This window comes from Neopsephotus bourkii, unplaced genomic scaffold (assembly GCF_033783945.1).
Source record: "Neopsephotus bourkii isolate Nb327-2 ecotype Australia unplaced genomic scaffold, CSIRO-AGI_Nbou_v1 NB_1388, whole genome shotgun sequence".
Taxonomy (NCBI): Eukaryota; Metazoa; Chordata; class Aves; order Psittaciformes; family Psittacidae; genus Neopsephotus; species Neopsephotus bourkii.
The window spans coordinates 5,565,001-5,585,868 of record NW_026901866.1 but is presented as its reverse complement, the minus strand read 5'-3'; the positions used below and the strand labels follow the sequence as shown (position 1 = coordinate 5,585,868).

Below are 20,868 nucleotides of genomic sequence, written 5' to 3'. Positions count from 1 at the left end.
TAGCCCAAACCCCTACTTCAGTCCATAGTCCATCCTTCCTTTGTGTTGCCACCAAAGAGTAAAATAAGCATCCATCATTCTCTTTCCAGGTTCACGATGATTCTGAGTTTCTGGCTCCTAGGATTTTGCATTGCATGTTTGCACTATGCAGTTTACAAGCTATTATTTTAGCAGCTGGTGGGACCTCCACTGGTAGATTATCCCCTACTCTAGCCAAAGGATGATGATGTACAAGGTCTTTCCTCTCTCTAACTACCATGATAGTACAATGAGCAAGTATTCACTCTTCCTGATAATCTATTGGTATAGATCTGTGGCTTCCTTTTAATGTCTGGTTCATTAGATGGTATAAATGTGTGTAGCATTTTTAGCTGTGGTTGAGGAAAGCAGGGAATGTCAAGGTTAAGGTTTATTATGACTGTCATGTTTGGGAATGGAGAGCTATATACAATTTCTGCTCTGAGTCTCTGTGCATAACTCCAATTGTCACTGGAGTTACACATTTACCTGAAAGCTGTTTATTGCTCTGTAAGTACTCCCTGTTCTTATGGGTGATCAGGACAGAATAGATCAGAGTGCCAATTATTATAAACCTCCTTGAAACTTTCCTTGAAGCTGGGTTACAGAAATGATGGTACGGTATTTAGAAATGTAAAACCCAACAGATAATAGCTCTGTCCTTAAAACTACACACACACAGTAGTTACTCTAAGAATATTCAAGTGTCATTTATTATGTAGTGGGCACTATACAGTTGCCCTCCCCTGACACTAGCAGTACAAGTGCTTCATCAGGGAATAAACCCCTGAAAGCTTGGTTGCAATTTACTTCTTTACTTCCTGCACATAGTAACAACGCTAGTTGAATTGGAAAGCATTTTAAAATTCATAAATATATAAGTAGCCATTATCTAGTGGAAAACATATGTCTGACTATAGAACCTGATCCGCTACTCAGTTACTTGAATTTTAAACTAATGTAACTCCATGGTAATCAATGAGGGTACTGGTGTGCAACTGAAGTAGCATAAGTCAGATTAGGTTTTTTAGTACATATAAGGGTCATTTTGCCTAAAAAGAAGGCCACCATTTTCGTCGTGTGTTTATTTTGGGTACCTTAATCCAAATGGCCAGAAAAATAGAGGCACTCAGAATAACCGGATACTTTTAAAACCTGTTTGTACTGTGACCGACAAAAAGCTGAGAATATTTAGCTACATGATCTTTTTGGGGGGGGTGGGGGGGTAACGTGCCATATGTATGTTCTTCCTTTTTGTGGGGTAGAAATTTCTTTTAAAATTAGCTAAATTTAGCTGCTCAGTAAATTAATAAGGCAATGATTTCAGCTCGAATTTGTTTTGAAGGTTAAGACAAAACTCCATAGATTGGTTAATGGAAAGTGAAGAACAGGATGATCTTTATATGTTCATAAATGCAAACAGTTTAAGACCAGAAGGAGATCATTAGAGCCTTCAGTCTGAGCTATTTTCTCTTCATTTTCATCCAAATCCTCTCTGCACTGAGCAGACTTGAGTTTGGCTGAAGTTGTCTTTTTCTCAAAAAAAAGGGCACTCCATCTCAATTTTTCCGAAAAGCGTTGACTCCTAAAGTGTTAATCATTACCCTGTGTATTAGTAAAGCAAGTGTGGAAAGCAGAATCAGCAATGCACAATGTATAAAGACAACAATCCTCCCCAATGCCCTCCCAACTCCTGTGCATACCTAGAACCATAGCCTAGGGGATGAACATAAGAGTAACACAAGACTGGTGTTATTTGCACCCTTCTGATAGCTAAGCTTTTTGTGGAGGGTCTGCTGTGGAATTTCAAAGACAAAAGTAAACTTGCATCAGACAAATAAAGTTGCATTCCTTTACATTTTAGATGTAAGACATAAAACAGAAACAATGCCATTCAATCGTTTATCAAGGTGACACAACCCCAGAAAGCTTTGATGCTGTCTATTGCAAACCTCATGAGGATTTGAGTAGGAAACAAAATCTGATTAGTTTGTTTGATTGGCCTTTCTAACTACATGCATTTAGAAAGGGGTTTGGTACAATTCTCGTTCCCTCTCTTTATTGTGTGGTTTGCTTTGTTTGCTTGAGTTTAAAACTGCCATTACGTGAAAGTGTTGCATGTATAAATAATTTAAAAGATAATTCTGTGGGGATACTAATAATACATCCCTGCTTTCTCTAATAGCAGCTCATTACGGTTCTGAGAACTAGTATTCCATAGGAACAGTTACACAATATGACTGCATCATCAATATTGTGGATGTTGACAGCAAAATTATTTTTACATCTATTTAATTAAGTGTATTTTCCTTCTTTAAAAAATGCCCTTTTGTTTATGACATGCACCACTGCTTTAAATTCTCTATAAATACCAAAAGGCTACTTGAGTGGAGAGATAGATGGACAGACAGTTACATCCATCTGGTTTTATCTATCTTAAGTGTTTGGATGTGATACCTTTCCCCAGTAAGAAGCCACGATGATACAATTATCTAACAATGCACGATTACTTCCAAGCGCAATCTAATCAGTTAATAGTTGTTAATAAAGACAAATGTACAAAGATAATTAGTGGGTCAAACTGTAAGAGTCCTCCTCTGTTCACTCTCATTTAAAAGAAAGAAAAAGCTCTTAATTGGGCTTCTCTTACTTTTACCCCATCCTTTTATAAATTGCTTTGCCACCCCTTCATAGCAAATAGTAATTTTGAGTAGGCCAACATCAAACCCAAGTTGTATGCATTTGGTGGTAAGGATAGTGTAGCTGCCCTTTAAGAAGTCAATAAGTCCAACAGTTGAGTCTTTTTTTTTTCTTTTTTTATATTTGTTGTTTAGTCTCCAGTAAATGAATGGGTTCCGCCAGTCTGCATGACTGTTGCTTAGAGAAATCAAGCTTTTTACTGTGCATCCTGGGGTCTTTTGAAAAGTCATAGGGCAGGAAGGCACTGTTTAAAGCAGTCATAAGTAAAAGCCTACTCCATGCTCCATACACAACAAACAGTGAGGATTAAACAACTCAAGAGATGTAGTGGCCACCCTTTCACAGAGATGCACACTATTTCAGGACTTGTATTTTTGGACTGTATTATGGAGAAATCTATATGGATTATAGATAATCACAAACTGTTTAAAGCTATATTGTTTTATTGGGGGTTTTTTGTTGTTTTTTTAACAAACATTGCAGAGCTTTATCAAAACCATATTCATGTCTTCTGTTCTAAAGTACAGCTATGTTGTGATGATCCTCAGGGCGAATTATTTAGACATTAAAGGATGCATAGTCCATGCAAACAAAATGGAACTCAAGAACTGGGAGGAAAGTATAGTTATAATTTTAAAATACTGTGAAAAGCTTCACACTAATGACTATAAAAGAGTTAAAATTACCGATGAGATGGAATAAGTCACAGCTGCAGCTACTGCAGAGATTGCTTGGCTAACAAGCTATTACAATAAGCAGATCATTGTTTAAAAGAAGTTCATGTTTTAGATGGTATAATTTTATATAAATAGGTTTACAACCTGATAAAAAAAAATCGACAGTGAGCCTAGAGCAACATGACTCTCTCAAACATTCTTAAATATGAGTCTTACTCCTCTGTACTCCTCTAGGACTACTCACACATTTATTCCCACTGCTCAAAATCCATACATATTTCCTAGTGTTGCTCTTTCTCTCACACCTCCAGTGCCTACCTCTCTTCCTGTCTCCACCTCAGCAAGACATCTCTTTTGCTTCTGTCTTCATCTCTTCTCACCTTGACTATTGTAGTCCCTTTTTCTCAAAACTCTTATTCCCAGTACTTCCTCTCCCCCTTCATATGTCAAATGCTGACGCTTCCTTCTCACATGCACATCAAAATCACTTCCTACTTTGGGCACTTCAGCAGCCTTCCACCATTCTTTTCTGGATCAATTTCAAAATTGCCTTTTTTAAAACAATGTCAAAACCTACTTCATCATAAATGTCTCTTTTTATATATTTATATATTCTCCTCTATACCGTCAAACGCTGCCTCCCCTCAGATCTGCAATCTCAGTTGAAAAATCCTTCCTCTCTGCCATAGCTACCATCTAAAGAGCCCTTCTGTACCTGAAGAGCCTTTCTTGTATCATTGGCTAGCCATCTATTTTCTCCTTTGCCTGTACATACCTCTTAATTTCTCTCCATGGAAACTGTTTGGCACTGAGTTCATGAGGAAGATTAATACTGTGAGGCATGCTTAAGCAGTTATTAGAGAACCGTGCTATATTGGAAAACCAGAGCATGATCTAGGTAGCACTTAGGATAAATTTGGCAGGACAAAATGAAGTTTTTTTCAGTCTAGATGAAAAACATGTCCACAAAAAATTTCACTTACCAATTTTTTACCTGTACTTACACCTGAAAATGAAGTGTAGCCAGCTGTCTTAGCCACACATCTTTGTATCAAATTCGTCCTAGCAATGAGGTATTTGAAACTGAGAGATTTTTGTTTCAAATTAGTATGTGGAATTTGACATTATGATATTCTCATATTTGTTGTTTTGTAGACCCCAGTTTCTTGGACCAAAGGAAGAATGGTCCTCTAGATACATGATTTCTTTTTTTTTTTCTTTTTTCTTGACTGTGAGTACATGTATCAGGCATCAAAAATTAGCCAACTAATTGGACCACTCATCTCAGTAGAATTGATTGGTGGTTAAAGGACATTCATAAAGTACTGCTGGGTTTTTCAACTCAGGCTTCTGTCAAAACCCATTTAGAGGGCTCATTTTTTCTTTGGTTACTGACCACTATATTTGTTTGTATTTTTTATTTCACTGACTCAAGAGAGCTAATGCATTTCCTGAAATGTGGCTGAAAACTCAGGTGAGACACCACAGGCTGTGCTGTCTTAGGCTAGAATTTACTAAGATTAAAGCAGATGTGGCATTACTAGGGTCTGCTAAGCCTCATGTTGCTTATAAAGATATACATTATATTTTTAATGATTGCAATTATGTCAAAAAATTGTGGATGATAACATAGTCACATTGGAAAGACTGAATATAAAAACGGAGGAAGAACCAAGGAAAGGAAATTGAAACTAGCTCAATTAATCTGAGCAGGTGTCTGCATTTGTTGCTTTTATTACTCTGTTTTACATGGACGACTGTTTACAAGTTTACATGTATAAAGGCATATTTGATTTCTAAAATAATATTACCAGATTTTCACTATCAAATTAAAAATGTATGTTGTTCCTAGGAATGTACGTGTCATTGATATCTTAATAATTCCCAGTGAAAAAAACAAAGAGTACCTTTCCCTCCTTTAACTACTGATTACCTATGTTTTCTTAAGTTTGGACTCAGAATTAAAACTTTGGGTTTATTCTAGTTATAGATAATTTCTTAAGAAATTTATTTTTAAATTCTTACACACACAAGCACAATGCTGAACTGCTTTGCTTGAAGATGCTACCTGTGAATTTGGGATATTTTTTTCTCTTTTCACAGACTTTCTTTGTTTTACATAATGTTTCTATTTACCTTCTGTGTTTCTTTCAAAGGTTGGTTAAAGCTATTCTAAAACTTTGCTTGAGCTTCTTATGAAAGTGTTATTATAATATTGTCGTATAAATGAGCTAAGCCACAATAGAAGATCTCTGTAATACTTTTTACAAAATATTTCCTCATTAATATATATGTATCTCTTAGATATGTACATCATTTGGGTTGCATATGAGTGTCAAGGACAAACCCTGAAAAGTTTAGCTTAAGTTGATCTTTAGCTATCACTGAATTTTCCAGCATTGTTATCTACCTGCTACCCAATCGCAAGATACCTACAAACTTTTGGTCCACATGTACTTGGTTCTTTTGGTGAACATGCACAAAACTGCTCAGAATTGGGTATAACTAAGAAACTTGGAATTGTAAGCCTAGCAGTACTGGAAAGTGAGGTATTGCCATGCCCATGGTTATGTCAGATAGAAAGGGCCTCCAGGACAGAGGAGTAGGAACACAAATATGGTTCATGTATTTATATATTTCTTATATTTACAATACATATATGGTGATAAATAAACAGTAATGTGTTCCAGAGTGACACACAAGTTTCAACACAAAATCAGCCTTGCCTCAATGTATCTCCGCAGAGGCCAAATCCAGCCAAAGTTCTTGTCATACATCAGCCATACCAAGACTTACACAAAAGAGGCGAACAGGGTAGAGGGAATGCTATACTCAATGGCTCACTGGCTAGAAAATTCACTTGTTAAATAGGATATATGTTTGCAGGTCTTCTCTTAGTCTTGATTTAAATCAATGTCTTAACTGTTCCAAGTGAGCTGAGTTTCCCAATCAATGGGCTATTGAACATAATGCTCCATCTTTACCCTTCTTCACTACCATGCCTTTCTTTTTCTCCCTACTGCCATTTCTGTTGTGTATGTAATGACTAGTCAGTAGAAAAAAATTAAATAAGAACAAGGGTTTGACTGTACGGTTGCTTGGTTAAGGCTCCAACTTCAGATGTGTGAGAGTTAAATGATAGTTAATTATGACTGTATAATTACTTACTTCAGGTGGAGCACCTTCAGAATGAGAACTGAAAGGGCTTTGTTCACTGTACTGAATAGGTGGGTGATTCAGATATTCTTTTAGGTTGTGATGGACCTATGCTCACGTCTTTGTTCCAAATCAAGCAGGATAAGGAGGGAAAATTTGATCTCCTTCTTTCCAGATAAATAGTTAAATTATTACAGTGTCAGCTGTAAACAAAAGAGATCTTTATCTGTGTTGCTATAAGAAAGAACAGACGTGTTCTGAGATGTCTGTCTCACTAAAAGGATCCATACAAATCCTGACTGGACATAAGTGTCTTCCTCTAACTCAGAGACAGAGCATGGTAAAGGCCTAAGTAACTCACTGTTAGGATAAGTACATACACAGCAGCAAAAATGCTGATGGGATAGGGTGCTAAAAAGTAGACATCTACAGGCCTAAAGAATTTAAGTACTGAGTGTTAAGTGAGGGCTTTTTTTTTTTTTAAAAAAACCAAAAAATGTAGTTAGGTATCTAAGTCCACCTTCTGGTGATTCCCGGAACATCTTATCAGAGACAGGACTTTTCTTAGGAGCAGATCACTTACAATTTAGGCACTGTTGTCAACATCCACTTGCTAGTGTCGCCTTCTACATCGTAATTTCACTGAACATTAAGATTGGCTTTAAAAGTCCTAGGATGGTTTTGATAATAGGACTTGCTTATTTTGAAGATTTTCCTATACATCTGAGCACTTTACTAGACCTGGCTGAAGTGATCAACACTGCTGGGTACAGCCCTGCAATTACCAGTTTTGTGGGCTCAAATGCAGGTTTATACACATATTCTTAGATGCCTTCACCCCTACGCAGTGCAGGAACAATTAGTGAAATTCTCCTGAAAATTAAACCTCAGCACCCTACCAGTCAGAACAGTCAGAGTTAATACTGAAATCCATCAGCAACCAGTTATTAAAATTATGTAAGATCACACACAGAGTTTCCAAACTTCTCTCATAAAGAAAAATAAATATTAGATAAGTTATATAGATTGGGTTTCATTTCACAACAGGTATCTCAATTGTATGCAAAATATGGGATAGTGAAACACATTACAGAACTGGCCAGTTTTCATTGAAGAAATATATGCTCAGTTTCAAGTTTCTTTTGGGGTATGATTTAATTTTCACATGAGATATTTAAGTGGCAGTGACTACATTAAGAGAGACTTCTCCAGCTACCTGACCTTTAACAGAGGAAAGAAAAATACATGAATAGTCCTCTCTTTAGCTGAGGAAGCCAACAATTGAAATGTGGTGCACTTGAGCAGAGGCTCTTCCAATGCTCTGCTCTGCCCAAAAGCCAGCTGAGCACTGAAATCAGGGAAATCCAGCCTTTCATGTGCTTCAGAAAGCGCAAGCCTTCCTGATTTCTGTCTTTGGCTTATTCAGAAGAATGGAAACAGCAGAGAGAAAAGAGAGAATGGCTATGGTGTAACATTCACATACTTGTCCTCAGTCATAGCATATCTGGCCATCTAGGACCCTAGCAGAGCACCAGCAACCTTTATTGCTGACCTGCCACCTGTACTTTGCAATTTCCTCTGCAGAACCAACAATACGGTAGGCTGGGGGAGATGAAGCACTGGACAGACAGTATGGGATCCTGGAATATAGAGTGACAGGCTGAGGAAATGGCCCCGGAGAGGTGTTTTAATTTTATCATTCCATGATTCCAAAGCAGTTTGGCTTACAGTAACTAAGACACAACAATACATGAAGAACATATGTATACTAACAAACTCTAAAAAATGTTTTTAGAACATTCTCCCCTCATTCCTGTGAGACACAGAGAATTCAAAATGGGATGAGACAGATTAAAAACTTCACTAGTATGACATAGGGAAAATCTATATAACATTTATGCTCTTAATACCTTCAGTCACTGTGGAGCACGTATTCCATAACATGGCAGGCTGCAGTCTCATGGTGTCTGTGGTATTGACACATCTTTAGCTACTAAGCCATTAGACCATCTGATTTGATAAAGTCTTGCCACTGGTGTTGGAATAATTAAAGGGAAAAAATGAACAGAATTCTGAATTTACAGAGAGAAAGAAGACTTACTTAAGCAGAATCTCCAGTAACCAGACAGTGCAAAGAGCAAAACACAAGGGATACCAGCATATAGGTATGACTTACTGAGAGGTGATTAGGTGTATCTGGATAAGAGCTATAACATGGGAGAGGGGAGGATGTATTTATACATAGTGTATTATTTATGTCCATTACTTCTAATTGCCTAACTAGTTCTCTTTCCTCTCACGTATACTTTAATACCCACCAACCAGAGGAAGATGTCTACAGCTAAATATCTGCCAATTATTATGGACTTTTGCTTAATATTCTATTGTTCCACTGACAGCACAGTTTTTAATATATCATTTTATACTATCCTGTACCTCATCATTTTCCTGCCTCCCTTAGGGCCCTGGCTGTAATAGTTCTTATTTATTTCCACAAGCTAAAATATATGCAAAAGATCTTGCAGTCATGATGTCTCCCCCACCATCTTCACCTCTTCCCATCTTTGTTTTTGTAATCCTTTTTGTCTGTTTTTAAAGTTACAGCATAAAGAAGTGTGAACATAGCATGTGCGTAGAAACATACCAGGGTCAAAAACACAGCTTTCTGTGTGGCTCCCTTCCCCATTAATAAACACACAAGGCAGTCCTCTCCTGCTCAGCAGCGTTATACTGCAGCCTTTTCTTGTGGCCTGCAGATTTGGTTTTTAGCTAGTAAACTGGAAAACAGAAAGGAAATAAAGGAAAACTCCTTTGCTATTCCAATGGATGAGGTAGGAGTTTAAAAGCCTGAGTAGTGACTGACCACCCACAGAATGTGCTCAGCACCTTCTAAGAAAAGAACTGAAAAGAGCATTGACTCCGGACTGGCAGTGCTGCAGTCTGGTTAGTTGCATCAAACGTTATGTCTTTCTGAGTGCTTGTATTGCAAAAAGCTTGTTTTTAGGAGAATCTGTACCAGTATAAACTGGAGATGGCTGCAACTGCATTGCTGTCTCTGAAACAGAACAGACGTCTTTAGAATCAGTAGTTTTCAAACTTTCAGCAGTGTGTTTCTATAAATATATTTTGGCTGTGTTTTTCTTAAAGTAGGCTCTTTGGATCCAATTTCCTGAGGTCTACTGGTTGACAGGTAGAAAAATACTTTTTTTCCTTCAGATTTTAATAATAATGAAAAACTACACAAGCTTGACGGCCAAGATGGGACAGTGGGTACAACAAAACTGTTATCTTAAGGCAAAATTTACTGTCAGGGAAAATGGAACATTCCTCCTGAATTCACAAACTGGTAGTGCATGTGCAGGTTGGTTGTAGATGGTTGCTACAATAAGGCTCCTTTCATACAGGTGTGTTTATGCCCCAGGCTTGCTGGCCACAGTCCATTCCATTTACAGAAGCTGAATTAAACAATAACTACCGCATTGCAAAAAGAAGAAAAAAAAAAAATAAAAAAGAAAGGTGAGCGTCAAAGGAGATGCCTGAGAGCTTTGTTAGGGCCAAGAAAAACCCTGTTGCAGTTGTCAGAGCTTGTTGATGTTGCATAGAATGGCGCTTTTTTTTTTTCTTTTTTTTTTTTTCTGCTGGATTTTGTGGTTCTGCCTTAGGAAAGAAAGTAAAATAGAACGGAAGAACAAAGTCCTACTCTATAAATCAGCAGCTGCTCCTTGCCAGATCAAAGGAGTGACATTTTTGCTCCTGGACTACTTGTCCACTTTAGGTGCTTGACAGACAGCTAACAGCTGGCCTGTTACATAGTATAGGAGAGTTGGGCTACATCTTCTTCAGAGTAGATGACAAGCTAATCAGAGATATCCATAGCGTAGGACATGTGAGTGCACCTTCATCTCTTTAAACATACCCAGTACATAATTGCTAAACACCTTTATGCATTTTTGGCAAGTTGCTACTTAGGTAGTTTCCACTGAAAACTAAGAAGGAGAATTAGTGCCTTAATCTAAGTTGATCAGGGAAGTTAAACAGATGTTAAATCTGTTGACAACTCTTTTTTTTTTTTCAGGTCTGTTTAGAATTGGCTAAAAAGAATTAATTTGAAACGGTTAGAAAGATGTGTAAAATACTTTCACATGATATTCTTCAAAACCTACACTTAGTACAAGTTGCCTAAACTAGGCCCCTCACCTCTTGTGTCAGAACCTAGATAAGCTGCTTGTGTTTTCAAGACTGCTGGACCCTCATTAGTTTTGAAAATCCTTCCCTGCAAGTTTAAGATGATAAATTAACACATCTTTAAATGCATGAGTTACTCAAGATTTAATAGATCTGTTATCTACCTTTAGCGTGGATGTCTAAGTGCTAGCAAATCAAAGCACATGCCAAATTAGCTAAAATTGTATTATCATCTCCACAAGACATATGTATACAAACCTGGAATTTTAAAGTCAGTAGTAAAAATTTCAGAGTGATTCAGTTTCTAGTTGATTCCCATCTGCAATAAATCAAGTACAGGATGAGGTTTCATACTACAGCTTATGTCTATTGACTTTGCATTTTATCTGTAAGATATGAATAGCTAAGGAAGTATGTCTGTTTGTCTCCTCCCTTCCTTTCAAGTGTCTTTAAAAGATCATTTTTTATGGTGCATGATAAATAACCATATGTGAATAACCTGATGGCACTCGGGAAACAGGAACAGCCACCTCCGGTGTGTGCTGTGTGGCTTCAGGTGCGATCGGGAGCACTGCAAGGCGCCAGACACCCAGGGGGGACAACGGGTAGATACTTTTTCACTCAAGCGGAGGTTTCCTCAGAGCCGGTGAGAAGACCTGTGCCCACTCGGGGCGCCCGGCTGGTGTGCAGAGGAAACGCCCCACCACCTTCCCGGTAACAGCCATGCGTACCCCCCACCCGCTCTGGGGTGCCCCGTCGTGCTTGCTGCCCCGGCCGCACAGCGCCATCCACACGGTGCCGCGGCTGCAGGCTCGGCGGCTGCCGGGCAGGCGGAGGCCCTGCCCCGGGGCAGCGGCCCCGGCCCCTGCGCGGCAGCGGCGCTCTGGCCCCACCTCATGGCGCCCAGCCGCACAGCGGGAGGCCTCCCTGGGGGGGCACCGGGGGCAGAAACGCGGGGTGAGCCCCGTTCTGCCTCAGGGAGCAGTAGTGCTTCTGCTGCCAGCGTTACCGGCGACTGACCGGCCTGAGCGCCGCTTGGCCTGGGCTTTGGCGCTGGGACCTCGCGGGCCTGGGCCGGTGGCAAGGTCGGTAGAAGTACTGGGGCAAGCCGGCAGGAGAGCCAGGTGGCCACGGGGCCTTCATGTGCTTGGGGAGCATCACGGAGCCCCGACCGTGCCTGGGCCTCCTGAACGCTTGCCTTCGTTGCAGGAAAAGCCCTTCTGCCCCGGAGCAAAGGCAGGGCAGCTCCCAGGGTTTGCGCTCCACGGCAGGCAGAGGGTCCTTCCTTGGCAGAGCTAAACCATTTCCCCGTGCTCCCAAGAGGTAACCTGGTAACCAGGAGTTACATGTTTAACGAGACAGATTTTCTCTGCAGTAAATAGATGCCCGTCTTGCCAATTCTCATGATTTTATCACAAGGCTCAAGTTATTTCATGTTAACTTGAGGTCCCAGCTCCAAGTGTGAACCTTTTCAAGTCAGTTTATAGATTTTGTGGCTGAGAAGATCCGTTTGAAAATGTGGCACAATGACTGAAAGACTCACAAAGTAAACACCAGGAAGAGCGCTGTTGAAATTTCTGGTGTTTTAGGACAGTCTCACAGTTACGGGATGGGCAAATCCATGATTTCCAGCAATTGGCAGCTTCAAGTGGCATAACGTATTTTTAGGAGCTCCAACATAAACATACAAGATGCGGCAGAGGTCTTTGGGACGGTTAGTGCCTGCCTCGGGCTGCCTCAGGCACCCAGCTTAGTTGTTGTCTGTCATCTTCTGGAGCCTTCTCTTCACCAAACATGGTTGTTGACTTAAGTCCTCTGATCACACCTTTGACAGATGTGAGATGTCTAAATTAGCTTAAAAAAGACAATTTAAACTTAAAATTTAAAGTCTGTAACCCCCTCCTTGTTTTATGAAGCTATACAAAACTATGTGAAGTTTTGTTAGGGAATAAATCTGCCTGACCCTCCTTCTTCCTCTAAAAACCAGACATGTAAGTGTCTCCATCTCTCAATATTCATGACTTAGGGAAGCCTTATTTAGATGGCTCATTATCAAGCAACTTACTCAGCTTTTTAAATTTCCTATAAAGAATGCTGCAAATAAGAGTTAGTAACCAGGTGCAGCATAGATTCAGTGAAGCACAAACAAGGGCTTTTTCAACTAATTTTGTACACATATGTACAAAAGGGCACCTAAACCTAATTCTGTCCGTTTAGAATATATATTGGAGGGAGAAGTTAAATAAACTAAGATAACTGGATTTTACTTGCTCAGATAAAAGTCTGGGTGATAGAAAAGAGGGCTGTAAAGGCGGGGGGGGGGGGGGCTGTATATTGATAAAAGTGTTTCTGCAAATTAGTCTTTTTTAATGCATTCTTTCACACTGCTCTGATCTGCTCAAGACTTCTGAAATGATCCTTTCAGCCTGGGAAAGAAATCATTTTCTAGGTTACTTATAAAAACATTTTTTGTGACTTAGATATAACATTTCATGGGATATTTTCCCTTCCAAATTAGGGCATTCTTGGGCAACAAGGGATCAGTGTAGTATATACTCTTGAGCTAAATACTGACATGTTCATAGTCCAAGTGCTGAAATATCATTTAGGCAAAGATTTATTTTCCCATCTAAGGTGAAAACATTTGAATTATTTTTTTAGAATGCATTCTTGTGCTGTTACTCATCAAAACATTGAAGCAGGTGCTTAAACCCCATTTATTCATCAAACTTAGTTCCCATTTACCTAGGTTTAATAAGAGCCAAGCTTCTCACCTAGATTTGGCAAGTTTTTGAAAAACCTTGATAGGCTGTTCTTCTGGGTACCTAAAAAATTTTAAAATTAGGCTTTATATTCAGATGACACAAAATTAACAGTTTTACCCCTACATTATTGTTGTTACTTTTATTTATATTATTTCTATGACTAAGCCTATGACAACATTCATTCAGTACTCTGCAGTTTTCAAGCAAAAGAGCAAAAGTGTCTTCTTGGGCTAAAATCTAAATTGAGTAAAAACTTTCCTTCCCATTAATCCTTTTAGAGAACTGGTTCTGAATTCATCTCACAAATTTGTTTATTTCTGTTTTTCACATAAAGACTTGAGAACCCATTTATTCAGTGGCTGGTTTGTTAAATGAGTGCAGTATTTTAACACCTCGTATTCTAGGATGGATATTTTAAGAGGAAATACAGGTTGAACACTGATAGTGAAAGCTTTGACTTGTATGTGGTGGCTCTATGTTCCTCAGTTTCTCAGAGGGAGTAATATACTCTGCTGTGGGGGACTGGTTCAGTTTTGCACCAGTTTCATCTCACAAAAGGTATTAAACACATAGACAAGTGACTGGAGTTAAATACCACTCTCTGCGTGAGTTCATATTTAGACCCTAAGGTGGGAATGAACTGGAGTTTCCTAAGCTTTCATGCATTTCATCCTCCTGAAACACGACCTGTTGTAACCCTACTTAAAGTAAATTTTCCATGGTAGCCATAGAGTAAAAGTAGAGATGTTTGTAATTCTGATTGCCAATCAGTACAGCCACCAGCAGTTCATTTCAAGAACTAATCTTACTCAGGTGCAGTTATTGAGTGGTCTCAGTGTTTTGAAATACATGTACAGTGTGTATAAAAAAGACAGTAGAAACAACAGCAAAATTATTTTTAAATATGCCAGATCTGAACAAGCAGACAGATCTCAATTTGCTATTTATTCGCTTTTGCACTTTGTAGGAATATCTCTCTGTGTTTTTATCTGAATATTATTTATTGTAAAAATAAAATGTATTATGTAAATGTAAGGTTAACATCATTTGATATGACGAGATAAAATACGATAAAAATATAATGAAGATGAATTACAGGACTTCTGGTAAAATGCAGCATACATGTTTATTTTGGACAAAGAAAACCAAGGCTCTATTTGAAGAGATGCAATTAAATGCATATATTTAGATTATATTGTCATGCTAATTAGAAATGGTAGGAACCAATTAGGAGTAGGGCTACCAAATCATCAGACTAGACTGCATATTCACTAGTATACCTTTACTGCTCTACTGGTTTTTCTGCTGGAAGCAGATAAAAATGAAATTACTTTTTTTTTTTTTTAAGTGCATGTTGTTGCACATTTTGAGCCAGATTTTGATCTTTCATAAATTCTCCCACAAAAGTGACTGGAACTACTTGTGTGAGAAAAACAGGCTCTGGCTATAGGAAATACAGGTGGCTGCTTTAGGTAGCAATTAAAGAAAAATACAAGATGCGAAAGCCCTTCATTCAATTCAAATGGCTATTTGAATAAGGGAGGTTGGTAATCTGTCATTTGCAAAATGCTGGAAGTGAGATTTTCATTAAACGTACTATGTCAACAACATGTATTTCTCAGCATTACACACCTCGTTTATCATTCTGGAATGAGGACCAAGTGCCATATGAATGTAGAGTTTGTGAAGGTATCGCCTCACAACCCTGGAGGCTGGTGACCTGTCTTTATCTACACAGCAGGTAAGGCACAAACAGTGGCAATGTGAGCTCTCCCTGCAGTCCCCTGCCAGTGTGCCTGACTGCTAAGATGAAGGAACAAAGGAAAGATAGCATATGGATAGCAGATTGTAGTGTGCTGAAAGAGGACTGAGGAAATCTATGTTGGGTGTGTGGCTCTGCCAAAGATCTCTCGTCTGACTTTGGCCTTGTCACTTAATCTCCTTCTGTCTCCATTCTCCTTTGCAAACAGGGAGAAGGCATCTCTCCTATCCCGCAGGCTTTGCCTGGAAATCTGTTCAGACCCCGAGTTCTCTTGAATGGTGTGGTTGTGCAGCATGGGGTGGAGAAAGACTGAGCTTCATTGAGTTCTCTAACTGCTGCTATCATCCAAATAATAGGAATTGCTATTAACAGAAGGATGACAAAGAAATCCATGTCTTGATAAATTTTACTCTTCTTTTCAGGCTATGCAATCTTTGGCCTCTGGGTGAAGGTTATGAAAAGACAGACAATTAGAGTCAGGAGCAGATCTGTGAATTCTTCATCTATAGGGTTCTAAATAATGCTGGGAAAAGTGGCATTGGTGTTCTCTTTTTTTCACCTGTCTCTTAATGCCTTTTGAAGGCATTTGTGCCAAAATAACATCACAGTGTTTCTGCAACACACCAACTAAAGTGCTGTGCAAAAGGCTCTATTTTGCTTTACTTTGGCCCTGGAGATGGCTCCCTAAGGTATAAAAAAATGCCCTCAAAAAATGTAAAGGCTAGGGCAGGGACTGTAGTTTCTACATCTCTATTATGCACTGTACATATTTATGAGGCAGTATAAAGAATATATAATAATCCACAAACTGCATTCTGTACCCTTGTCTAACAGTTGTGCTGATGCATTACATGATCTAGCTGCTGCTAATGAAACTAGGATCTGATTTTTAGCTTCACCTGAAAGGTATGTTCTTTTCGCCCCTGAAATTTTGCAAATATAAATAATTTCATATGCAGTTTTTCAGACATACCCATTAATGGATGTAACTGATGCCTTTTTTGGACAAGATTTTCAGAGCAGGCATAGAAATGGAGTTTCAAAATTATCTGGATGCCTAAAGTCTCTGTGCTCTTATGTCTTTCTAAGCATAGGGTAGTGTGTCTTTACTTTCAACAGTGTTGACAGTCTAGAGGACATCGTTTGCACCAGCAGTTACCCATGTGTGCAAAAGAAAATAATAAAAACAGAAATCGAACCCAGCACTATTTTTGCAAGTTTTACTGGACAAATAAAAAAGTTTTACTTTTATAGCTGTTTTTTCTCTAGGGGAAAAAAAGACTGGGGGACTCACTGTTAGGGCTTTAACTCCCATTTCCAAAACAACTAGTAAATTGCCTCTACGTAGAGTTCACAGTGAAAGGTTGGCTTTATTCACATCACTGGAATAAAATAAGGCCAAGCACTTTTGGAGAAAAAGACTGGGCAAAACTGGGTTTTCAAAACCCAAAGTGGAGTATCCCATCTGCATGCTCATGGAGGTAAAGCATTTGTCACCTGAAACCCTTCAGGACTTAGAATTTTCTTAATGCTCTGCCTTGTTGTGTGAGCCCATTGAAAGAACACTTCAGAGGGCACCCATTTCTTGCTAATGTAAACTTTCTGAGGAGTATCCAAAGATATGACCTCTGGGTGAACCTTTAACCTTCCCCTTAATTATTTGTTTGAAGACAGTGTCGAGTTCTCCCGCTGAGAGCCAAGGCCCATAATGCCTCACAGCCCTGTGAGCCAGGGTGTGTGTGCAGGGAAGTGGAGAGGGACATAAATAAGGGGACCACCAGATGTAAATAATAAAAGTGGTTGGGGTTTAAATAAAAAACGAAAAAGCAATTTGGTTTCCCTGAAGAGTGGCCTGATTGAAGAAAAGGGGTTAGTAAGGCGGAAAGTGTGTGCGTGGGGGGGATGTTTCTGTTGTCTGTGATTTTTTACAGGCCTAAATAAGCATTCATTGCATTCTTTAAAACCTTGCCATCTGTATACACCATTAGAAGCTCATAGGAGGAGAGAAAACAGTCTTATCAGGCTTTCCTGTTAATCTCTATTGGCCTTAACTTTAGCTGATAAAAGGTGCATTGGATGGAGGAGGTTCAGGTCAGGCTCCATTTGGTCAGTGCGTAATGTTCTGGAAAGTAGCTCAGCAAATTAGGTCCTGTCGGGGACCTTTGTCTTTTGGGATAGAAACAGCTTTCAAAATCACCGCACTGGGGTAGGAAATGCCTTCCTTGTGCTGCAGTCAGAAGGGAATAAACAAGTACATCAACTGTGTCTGATTTTTTATTTTAATACCTAAAGTCATGACTAATTCTGAGGCAGGATGACATTTCTGACAACTGAATTATACTTTTCCTGAAGAATAAAGAATGTCTTTTCGATGTAAACAGAGATGCAAAAGAGCCCTGTAGTGGTACTTGTAGCATTTATGCATCTGTCTAATGAAATTTCCACGACTTGTGATTGCGGAAGATGCAGTCGAAGGTGTGCCACTGTCTTTTATTATCAGTGGAGGAATTTAACCAGGGGGTGGGAGGAAGCAAAAGAAGGAGGGAAGCCAACAAAAGGCCTTGCTGAGTTGATGCTATATAAAGGCTAGCAATTTACTAAATGAGCAGATGAACTTAGTTTTCATTTAAGTGACTGAAAGACTTTGCTAAGGGTTGGATCGGGCCCAATGGCAATTATTGGAGGCTGTTTTGGATGATGGGCATGTTAGTATTTCTGAAGAGGATTAAACACTAGTATTCGACTTCATTAGCACTCCGTAAGGGTCACCAGCCGAAAGCCTGAGCTGTGAAATAGCACACAAAACCTGCATGAAGGCTCCAAAGTGTTCTCAAAAACAAAGAGGGGGGACAAAAACAAGCGTGGTTCCTGAGTGATAGAAAATTACCCTGTTTTGAAAGAAATCCTGTGAATAGGCAGGTTTTAAAATTATTTTAGGGAAATTAATTTGGCTTAGCTTGTGCCGATATGGATCGCTGCGCATTAAGCTAATAAGAAATATGTAAGCACTTATTTTTGGATTACCAGCAAAATTAAATCCAGGCTCCACAGCCAACTAACTGCCTTTACCAGTGCTCACAAGCTGTGGCAACCGCCCCATTTTGAGATAAAAAAAAAAAGAAAAAAGGTTATTTTGGGCCTAATATTAACCACATGTACCTGTGGCTTGGGGTTTCTAACGAGTTGAAAGGTGCCCAAGTTTGGGGCAGGCGGCTGCCTTGCACAGGGTGTCCCAGCTCAGCCGCAGAGGTCATCCCCAGCTGGCACTGACCTCCAAACGACCCCCGCCTTTACGGGCTCCAACTGCAGGAGTTGCAGAAGAGCAGAAGTCTTTCTGGGCCGGCACTTATTGCTGCTGCGCTGGTGATAAAACTTCAGACAGCCTAATTGATGGCTTTGCTGACCTAAGGATACCTTGTGAAAGCACAGAGTGGCAAAGCCTGGTCCTCATTTATGGCCAGCTGCAAGGGTAGCTGGATCCCTAAGATGGAAGGGAAGGGGGGGAAGCCTCCCAGCCTGTGAACTTTAACCAGGTTCCAAGTCACTCAAAGAAGTTAAAGAAACATTGTCTACTAACTCAGGTTTTTGGTCGCATTTGCTTGTTCAAAGCCGCCTGGCAAATCCAGCTTTAAACTGTCTAGTAAGATGAGTGTGTTACCAGGTACAATTTTGGAGCACTTAGAGGAAAATCCTTTAAAGTGAAATTATACTCTTTTATAAAAGCAATGCAATGCAAAACACATTGCTGCACCACGCTAAAATGCTGTCAGTTTTAAAGCAGAGGTGTTCTCAAAACACAGAAGCAAGCTGATGAAAGGACTTCTGTTCTTTGTATTCTGTTGCAGGTTTATTAATGCCAGAAGAAGAATAGTACAGCCTATGATTGACCAGTCAAATCGAGCAGGCAAGTTCCAAGTAGTATCTGTATTCAAGTCCCATAGGCGCAAATCCTCATCAAGTTATTCTTCAGGAGTCCCATCACCTGGTAAATAAATGCTCCAACCAGGCATTCTGGGAGATTATGTTTTTTTTTCGTATGTCCCCAGAATTCCACTGTAGGAAGCAACTTCGCTAATTGGTGCTAATTGGAGATTTCCCACCCTGACTCTACTGAAACTGCTTTTTATTTTCTCTCTGAATTGGTAATTGGGTACAAGTAGTAGTGCCACAAGCAGTTTGTTTGACTGTGAGCGCTTGAATTACTCATTGCTTGTCTGCATCCAATCAGCAGGACAATCTCATTTTCTTGCTACCCACAACTCCTTGGTGTATGCATTGCTTTCACTTCTGGAAGGCGAGCTGTAAAACTCATTGTATCCATTCATTTGCTTTGACTATTCACAATATGCTACTAATGCGACATGGTACCATACTGCCAGAAAATATTAAAAGATTATTACTTTTGTTTAAGAATACACCAGATATGTTCCCAGTAAAACATATGATTTTTTGGAACAATACCTTTTCTATGTTTCTATTAAAGCTCTCAGAATACGTAACTCTTTACAGAACAAATGGTGCCATGTTAATCATTCCACTTTGTAATATGCATTTCCTTGGCATACTAGGGAGTTGTGGTTTCCTGCCATGAGGTTATGGGATAAAACTGTTCTCCATGTGGTGATGACTGTTGTCACTAACAGGGGCTTTAACTTGATGGTGATTTCGCCTGCTGCTTCACTTTAAAGGTGTTTTTTTTTAAATGTTATTAATCCTTTGGGAAACTCTTCCTGTGTAGCATTACATTTCTTTTTCATTAACAGGTGAAAAAGGGGGAAAACATTAACTCAACTAACCATGCAAAACATTAAGCCAAATACAAAGTGTATATGTAAATATGAAAAGCCATGACCAGAATTTCCCTACTTGTTCTAGAGAAGGTGACAGTGGGTTTATATGTTTTATTAAGTTTTACCTTAAGCACCCTGTATCACAGATGCCAGGTTTGCAATTCATGTAATTAGAGAGGAATAGAGTAGGTATTTACTTCATTAAGAAAAAAACACAAAGCACTGCAACTGGTTTCCACTGTTTTGCATTAAAGGTAAGTAAAGAAACAGATCCTAAGCAAGTCAACTGACTTGACAAGCTTGTTTATTGGGCCCCCCTATAGCATTTTTATTCTATAGTCCTGGTAACATAATCAGCTCATAAAAAGCACAACCTGAGTTTAAAGTGACAGCCAAGATATTGTATATAGCGTTTCAGTGCTGAAGCTGGAACAGTTGCTGATTGTTTGGTATGTCTTCTCTTCTTTCTCCTCTGTGTCCACGATTGACTACAATCAGGTTTTCTTCTTGATCCTTCAGTGAGCCAAGGAGCAGCATATAGTCCAGAGGGTCAGCCGATGGGAAGCTTTGTATTGGATGGTCAGCAGCACATGGGAATCCGGCCTGCAGGTAGAACTTTTTGTCCTTCTCGGCACTGCAGCTATGCTAGCCTACTCTCCCCCACTGCTCTTCACCCACCTCACGTCACAGTTCCCTCCGTTGTAAGGACTCACCACATTTGCTTGCTGCCTGCCTTGCTTGTTTCTCTTGCACCTCCTGTGTGGTTGGGAAGTGGGGGAAGGAAAAATGTAAAACAAACAGCCAAGAACTAGAAT

The 20,868-nt window shown here is 39.5% G+C and overlaps 1 protein-coding gene across 15 annotated transcripts in view; it reads left to right on the top strand.

Annotated features, from left to right (window-relative positions):
* MEIS2 (Meis homeobox 2) overlaps positions 1–20,868 on the top strand; it is a 174,994-nt gene that overhangs the window by 149,210 nt on the left and 4,916 nt on the right. For 8 of the 15 annotated variants that reach the window (XM_061367682.1, XM_061367681.1, XM_061367685.1 and 5 more), the window contains 2 exons: positions 19,109–19,167; positions 20,552–20,662. In XM_061367682.1, the coding sequence (XP_061223666.1) occupies positions 19,109–19,167; positions 20,552–20,662 (170 nt within the window). Of the gene's footprint in view, positions 1–19,108; positions 19,168–20,551; positions 20,663–20,868 lie in introns of those variants that run through there. The other 7 variants (XR_009727598.1, XM_061367684.1, XM_061367686.1 and 4 more) reach the window with 1 other exon arrangement.